Source organism: Crocuta crocuta, unplaced genomic scaffold (assembly GCF_008692635.1).
Source record: "Crocuta crocuta isolate KB4526 unplaced genomic scaffold, BGI_CrCroc_1.0 scaffold127, whole genome shotgun sequence".
Taxonomy (NCBI): Eukaryota; Metazoa; Chordata; class Mammalia; order Carnivora; family Hyaenidae; genus Crocuta; species Crocuta crocuta.
Genome location: NW_027532008.1, coordinates 8,465,415 through 8,472,979, shown reverse-complemented (window position 1 = coordinate 8,472,979; position 7,565 = coordinate 8,465,415). Strand labels below are relative to the sequence as shown.

General features: G+C 52.0%; 1 protein-coding gene across 1 annotated transcript; it reads left to right on the top strand.

The window, feature by feature from the left end:
* The first annotated feature begins 901 nt into the window (after positions 1-901).
* On the top strand, positions 902-7,548 carry LOC144241106 (phospholipase A2 group V-like). The gene is made up of 5 exons (XM_077775541.1): positions 902-1,131; positions 2,374-2,423; positions 3,622-3,766; positions 6,612-6,718; positions 7,424-7,548. Exons 2-5 carry the CDS (start codon positions 2,384-2,386, stop codon positions 7,546-7,548), a joined length of 417 nt encoding a protein of 138 aa, XP_077631667.1. The 5' UTR covers positions 902-1,131; positions 2,374-2,383.
* Positions 7,549-7,565: the final 17 nt, after the last annotated feature.

Here is a 7,565-nt window from a genome sequence, read left to right as displayed (position 1 = left end):
AAAGGATAGTCTGTTTCTTACAGTTTCTGAGAGAAGGACACACATCACACTGTGGAAGGACACACAAGGAAGCACCAGCGCAGATCAGGAGGCAGAAGAAATGAGAGAAAGCTCAGCCCAGAGCCTTTCTCGTGTTTTCCATGGGCGAGGCGAGGCAGGGAAGGGTAAACAGTTTGGGATTAATGATTTCAGCAGGCTCTGGGTTACAGGGGGGCAGGGGTGGTCCCTGGCTGTCTGCTTCTGGCCCTGGTGTGATACAGGACAGAGGAAATACTGGCTGGGGGTGGGAGAGCTAGACGGAGAGGTTGGGGTGTGAGTGGGGACTGGCTGGTTTGCATATGAAAGCCACGCTCACAGGGGAGCCTTATGTCACCTCTAGGAGTTAGCTGGCCTTGGGAGGGGCTGTCTCTTCTCAGCATGGTCCCCAGGACATCAAAGCATCATCCAGTGTGGAAAAGGAACGCAGTGAATGGTACAGAGTTGGTGCTCAGAGGCAGAGAAGCATAGTAGATTCCTGGGCTGAATCTCTGGGCACAACCCCTTCCTGAGCCTCGGTTTCCGCATCTGTCAAATGAGCAACTGCTACCCCTCATTCAACAAATGACTGCTGAAGGGACAGACATGATGCCCGCAGGTCTCACAATAGCCACCAGCTGGGGTCCTCACCAGGCTTGAGGAGCAGGGGACAGAGCCTGGCGCACTGTGGGTGCCTACACAGTGATGGCCTCTTTCTCTTGTTGCGGCTCCAGGAAGCAGCTGAGGAAGACTGGCGTGGAAGCATAGGGTCTAGGGCCATTTCCTTGGCCGGTCAGAGCCCTCAGGGTGGAGGTCAGGGGTGGACAGAACCCTCAGGAATGTTCTTGGAACTCAGAGGAGCTACTGGACAACGGATGGCGTGGAGAGGCCAGGCCAGTAGCCAGGAGCCCTGGAGAGCCCACAGCTTGTGTGTACGGAGCCAGGCCTTCGGAGGTGTCAGGGGCTCGGGACAGAGCACTGCACAAGGGACCACAGAACTCAGGGGTCAGAGGCACCGAAGGGGAAGCCCGGACTGACCACAGGCCAGCTGAATGACTGTGGATAAACAAGACTCTCTCTGGGACCCGGAGTGGGAAGGGAAACAGCTAGCCGCCGGTAAGGAGACTTTGAGGCCAAGTTAGAATCAGGCGCTGGTCCAAGACACATGGAATTTCCTCTGCTTTCTGGGTGTGATTTTCGGTACTCAAGGCCAGTGATTCATGTGTTTGCCGGAGGCAGGTGTGGGGAGGGGAGCCGGGGCCTCCAGCTCCATGGCTCAAAGGGAGGTTTGTCCCTCTGTGAAGGGAGGCCGTGAGGTGCAGTGAGAGGTGCACAGGCGTGGGTTTGAACCCTCTTCTACCTCTTTCTACCCGTGTGACTTCTGGCAAGTTCCATGAGCTCCCTGAGCCTCCGTTTCTCCACTGGCAAAATGGAAACAGAGACACCTCCCCTTCAGAGCTCCCAAAATTCACGAGTACTCAGGGTCCACTTGTTCTCTAAGTAGGCACAGTGCCTGAGGTCCGTGGAAACGTTTTAAGTTTCATTCTTTTAGAATCAGGAGGGGAAAAAATGAATATAATATTAACGAATATACAACCACACACCCAGCCTGGGTTGTATTTGCTTCCATACCAACGTAATTGGAAACTATAACTTAAAATATTTTTTTTTTTTGGAGGAAGGGGCCCATGAAGGCAAAAGTGCTGGGGACTCACAAAGCCATAACGAGGCCCTGACAGCTGGACACAGGGGAGGGCTTGTGCTTCCTCCCTGAGTGCTCCCTTGGGGCCAGACATTCTCTGCGTTGGGAGATACCTGGCTTCTGCCCTCAGACACCAGCAGGGAAGACACCCGTGAACACTGGCAACCAAGCACCATGAGGTCAAAGGAACAGGGGACTTAACACCATCCCTGCCCCTCCATCTCTCACCCCTGCATCATTGCTGCCCTTGTCGAGGTTTTTTTTTTCCCCCCCAGTCTGGTCCTTGCGTCCTCTGGCCATGTCCAGCCTGCGTCAATTCCTACTCCTCACTCGTGCCACCCAATCTCCTTTTAAGAAACCCACTGCCTATTTCTTTGGTTACTTTGAGCCATTTTCTGCAGAGGGGGCAATAGCGTTGGGGCATTTGTGGAGGGAAAGCCACATCTTTTGGGGGAAATCAGACCCCCGAATGCTCTTCTGCCCCCAGGAGCCCCTGAGATCAACTCCTTGAGGTCTTTGCCTCTTTTCTGGCTGAGGCGACCCAAGGGCTGCCCAACAGGAGGGGCGGGGCCTCGCGGGGACGGAGGATCGGGGTCCGAATGCATCATGGGGGCCTCTCCTGAGAGACGTGCCATGGGATGTTCTTTCTTTTCCAGAACCCCAGAAATGACAGGCCTTCTCACACTGGCTTGGCTCCTGGCTTGTAGTAAGTACTGGCCCCATGACCTCTGAACGTGTGACCTTCTACCCTTAGAAACGGTGTAGTGGAAAGGAGGCCAGTCTTTGAGGTCAGAGAGACTTGAGTTTGAATATCAGCCCTGCACTTTCTGTATCGTCGTCAGCAAGAAACTTGGCCTCTCTGAGCCTCTGTTTCTCCCTCTGTGACATGGGATGATATTCACATCAGCCCTACTGGCGGGGCTGCTGTGGCATGATTCTAAGTGGTAATGGGTAGAGTTTGTGCTACGTGGACAATATGTGGCATGCAAGTGTGGGAGGCATATTTTTTTTTTACTTTAGTGTAACACAAAATAAAATAAAGCCTGAATGAAAATAAGACCCTTATATAACAATTCCACCCCATGGGTCATTCTCTGCTGAGGCCGGCCTGGGTTTTGCACACGCCCCACTCGCTGTCCCCTCCCAGCTGGAGGTGACTGTACAGCACAGGGAAGCCCCATAACCATGTCCACAGCCCCTGCCAGGCTGTCCTAATCTTGATCTCTGGAGACTGATGGAGGGCGGGACGCCCAGAGCAGGGACAGAGACTCAGGCTCACTGTGAAACCCCGAACCTTTCCCTCCAAATGACTGTTTCCCAATCCGTAAGGGGAGGGAGCTGGCCTCAGTGATCTCAGAGGAGCCCACCCTGCTCTGAGGTTCTGTGCCTTACAAATGGGGTTATTTGCCTGGAGGGAGGAGTGCATCAGCAGGAGACATAGGAAGCACCTGTCTGCCCACTTCATACAGATACCGTATTAATTATACTGGATATTTCTTGGCCATTCACTGCATGTCTGCCACCGCGCTGAAAACTTACATCCTTTCTTTCATTTGAATCCTCAGGATGACTCCAAAAGATAGGCCTTTGCTTTAGCCCACCCCCTCCCCCAAATCTGCCCACGAGGAGGCCGAGGCTCGGAGAGATTAAGGGACACACTCAGCATCATGTGCTGCGAGCGGCAGAGGCCAGGATGGGAAGTCACGTTTCCCATTCTCCAAGTCTGCCTTTTATCTCTCCGACTTGACCTCCCCTCTCCTGTCCCTGTCTCACTAACGGAGAAGGAGAAGGAGGCGCCTGGGTCCCCGCCAGTCCCAGGGCAAGACAAGGGGCGGGAGCGTGCAGGGCGACCGGGCCTGGGGCAAGCGTGACATGTTCACCTGGGGCTGGGGGCTGCCTTTCAGGTGTGCCTGCTGTGCCAGGGGGCTTGCTGGAGCTCAAGTCCATGATTGAGAAGGTGACCGGAAAAAACGCCCTTACGAACTACGGCTTCTACGGCTGCTACTGTGGCTGGGGAGGTCGGGGGACCCCCAAGGATGGCACTGATTGGTGAGCTGACTATCATAATTCTCCTCTGCACTCAGGCTCTACACCCCCATTATCTCACTTAATTCCACGTCAGTTCTGGAAGATGAGTACTGAAGCACCATCATATAGGTGAGACAGCTCCATCTCAGGGAGGTTAACAGACTTGCCTGAGATGCATCTAGTAATGTGCCACACATCTCCATGGAGACCTAATGTATCAGTTGGTCCATCGATACATAACGTATCACCCCAAAATGTAGTGGCTTAAAGTGACTACGACCATTTATTTTGCTAAGAAGCTGCCGTTGGGCTGGGCTTGGCGGAACGGCTTGCCTCTGCTCCGCCCGGCCTCAGCTTGGGCAGCTCAGATGAGGCAGGACGATCCAGTTTATGGAAGGCTCACTCTCATGGCAGTCATGCTGTTGCCGGCTGCTGGCTGGGAGCTCCGCTGAGGCTGTGGGCCCGGGGCCTCCGTTCCTCTCACTTAGGCCTCTCCGAGGCTATTTGTTTGGACTTCTCCACACAGCACAGTGATTGTTGGGTTCCAAGAGTGAGTATCCCAAGGCTGCAAGACAAAAGGGTCTAGAACATTCTATGGTGTCTCTTGGTGGAGGCAGTCCCAAAGACTTTGAGAGAGAGGGGACCTGGATTCCACTTGTTGATTGGGAAGTGCCAAAGTTCTAGGATTTTGAACGTGAAATGGAGACAGCGTTCTCTGGAAAATTCCAAGATGCTTGGCATGGATCATGGAATGGGGCCATGAGGCAAATGGATGGTTGGAGCCAAGTTTCCCACTGCTGGAGGGGAAGTTCCCTCCCTGTGGTGACAGATTAGAGGTGGAGATGTCAGGACAAACTTAGCTTCATACAAATGCAGGTGGTTACATACAGAAATATGTACAGATGTGTACAGACATGGGTTAATGCAGACACATATTTTTTGCTCTGTCAGCTGGGAGGACCCAAAAGAAACATTCCACTAGCAATGGGCAACTTTTTAAAAAATGTTAGTTATTTTGGGAGAGAGAGAGAGTGCAGAAAAGGCAGAGAGAGAAGTAGAGAGAGAATCCTAAGCAGACTCCATACTGTCAGCACAGAGCCCAATTTGGGACTTGAACTCACAAACCATGCGATCATGACCTGAGCCAAAATCAAGAGTCGGATGCTTAATTGACTAAGCCGCCCAGGTGCCCCAATGAGCAAATTCTTATGTCCAGGCTTAGTCTCTAATACCATTCTCCAAAACAACAACAACAACAACAACAAAAACCGAGACTCCTTGGAGACATGGCTGATTCTAGAATGAGGGCAGGAAATATACAGGATGAGCCTAGAGTCTCATGTAAGGCCGAAAGTTAAGCAAGTGTTTAAAAAGAGCCACCTCCCATGATAGGGATCTATGTCAGGGAGCACAGGAGCCGACTGGAAGGGCTCCCAGTGGCCAAAGCCAGAATAATTAGAGGAGCAAAATAAACCCATAGCCCCAGTCTTACCATAAGAAGAACATCAGACAAATCCCATAGAGGGACATCCTACAAAGTACCTGCCCAATACTCCTCAAAACTGTCAAGGTCATCAAAAACAAGGAAAGTGTGAGAAGCTGTCCCAGACAAGAGGAGCCTAAGGAGATAGGACAATTAAAAAAAAATTTTTTAGGGGCGCCTGGGTGGCTTAGTCAGTTAAGCGTCTGACTTTCGCTTAGGTCATGATCTCACGGTTTGTGGGTTCGAGCCCCGCATCGGGCTCTGTGCTGACTGCCAGCTCAGAGCCTGGAGCCTGTTTCAGTCTGTGACTCCCTCACTTTCTGACCCTCCCCTGCTCACGCTGTCTCTCTCTCTCTCTCTCTCTCTCCTAGAAATAAATAAAAATATTTTTAAAAATTAAAAAAAAATTTTTTTAGTGTTTATTTATTTTTGAGAGAGAGGGAGACAGAGCATGAGCAGGGAAAGGGCAGAGAGAGAGGGAGACACAAAATCAGAAGCAGGCTCCAGGCTCTGAGCTGTCAGCACAGAGCCCGACGTGGGGCTCGAACGCACGAACCGTGAGATCATGACCTGAGCCTGAGTCACCCAGGTGCCCCAGGAGACATGACAATTAAATGTAATGTGGACATTAGGTAAATAGAAAGGAACAGAAATAAGACATTAGGTAAATTAGGTGAAAACTAAGGAAATCTAAATAAACTACTGAGTTTTCTACAATTAATGAATCAATAATGATGTATTATCATTTAGTCAGTTATTTAGTCAATGACATCCATACTGGTGTGTGAATTGTGACAAGCATATTGTATTAATATGTCAATACTAGGGAAAATTGGATGTAGGGCAAAAGGGAACACTCTGTACACCCTTCTCTATTTTTCTGTAAGTCAGTTTTTAAAAAATGCAATCTGCCACACGCAACATACAGGAAGTTTAGTTTTTGCTCACATAACAGTTCCATGTGAATCACTTGTTAATCCCAGGACCCAGGTTCCTTCTATCTTGGGGCTCTGCCATCCCCTGTGGCCTCAGAGTCCTCTGCTGGGTCATCTCCATCCAGCTGAGAGATGGGAGAGAGAGAAAGAGGAGGAAGACAGTGTGGGAGGGTTTCCTGGGTAGGTCTGGAAGTGGTGTCCATCACTTCTGCCCACAATCCCCCGGGCCCGAATCTAACTGTGTGGCCACACCCACTTGCAGGGGAGGCTGGGAAATGTAGTCTCACTGTGAGCCCTGGAGGAGAGAGTGGGTCCGTTGCCATGAAAGAGCAGAGAAGTACTCAGCCTTATCACTAGATTCCTTCTTTGCCAGACCACACCCACCCCGGGGGCCTCGGCTACAGTGCCGTGCCCGTCCACTCAGGCTCTAAGTCTCTTGCATTGACAGGTGCTGTTGGGTGCACGACCACTGCTATGGTCGGCTGGAGGAGAAAGGCTGCCATATCTGGACACAAGCATACAAATACAGATTTGCACGGGGACTGGTCACCTGTGGTAAGACTGGGGCTTCCCGTTCAGGACACTGAGCAAACCTGGGTCTTTGCTGGCTCTGAGTTCAGCCGCCCCTCGAGGTCAGCCAGCCTATATCTTGGAGGGCAGAGCTGGGGACGAGAGGGGCAGGATGACTACAGCTGTATGTGACCTCTGGGAAGGGCTGGAATATCTCAGACTGAGCATTCACTAGGCGCCAAATGCATGCTTCCTTTTTCTTGCTCCCCCAAATGCCTTTTGGAGCATGTTTAGTTCCATTTTACACACGAGGAAACTGCAGCTCCGAGGTTTGCCAGTGCGTGCAGCTAGAGCTGGGATTCAAGCTCCGGTCCATCCAAGTTCAAAGCTAAGTCTGAGGGTGGTGTCTCCTCTATGAGAACTGAAATTCTTCCGGAGCAAGGGCCGCCTCCACCGTCAGAGTGGGGAACTCTTGAGAGGAGAGAACATGTCTCTGCCGTCAGATTGGGAGCTCCCAGGGGGCAGGGACTGTGTGTCCCTGGGCTGAAACCTCACCCCGGGCAGCAGCTGGGCCTCGTCCATCAGATCACGCATTCCCCAGTGTAGACTCTGTGCCTCCCTCATCAGACTGAGAGTTTGCTGGGGCAGGAAGCAGACCGGGGGGTCAGCTCACATGAGAAGCAAGCCCAGGAGGCCGTGGAGGTAGACTGTCTTCCCCTCCTCATTCTGCATTTGGCATCCTGTTCGCAGCGCTCGGGGCCCACTGCCAAGTGCAGCTCTGTGCCTGTGACCGGAAGCTCGTCTACTGCCTGAAGAGGAACCTGAGAAGCTACAATACCCATTACCGATACTTTCCCAACATCCTCTGCTTCTAGCGGCCCTCAAGACCACC

Bases quoted from the DNA above. Each gene is read 5' to 3' on its own strand.
- LOC144241106 (XM_077775541.1), top strand. From the start codon at position 2,384: ATGACAGGCCTTCTCACACTGGCTTGGCTCCTGGCTTGTA. The intron at 2,424-3,621 runs GTAAGTACTGGC...GCTGCCTTTCAG, and splicing joins GGCTTGGCTCCTGGCTTGTA to GTGTGCCTGCTGTGCCAGGG. The intron at 6,719-7,423 runs GTAAGACTGGGG...TCCTGTTCGCAG, and splicing joins ACGGGGACTGGTCACCTGTG to CGCTCGGGGCCCACTGCCAA.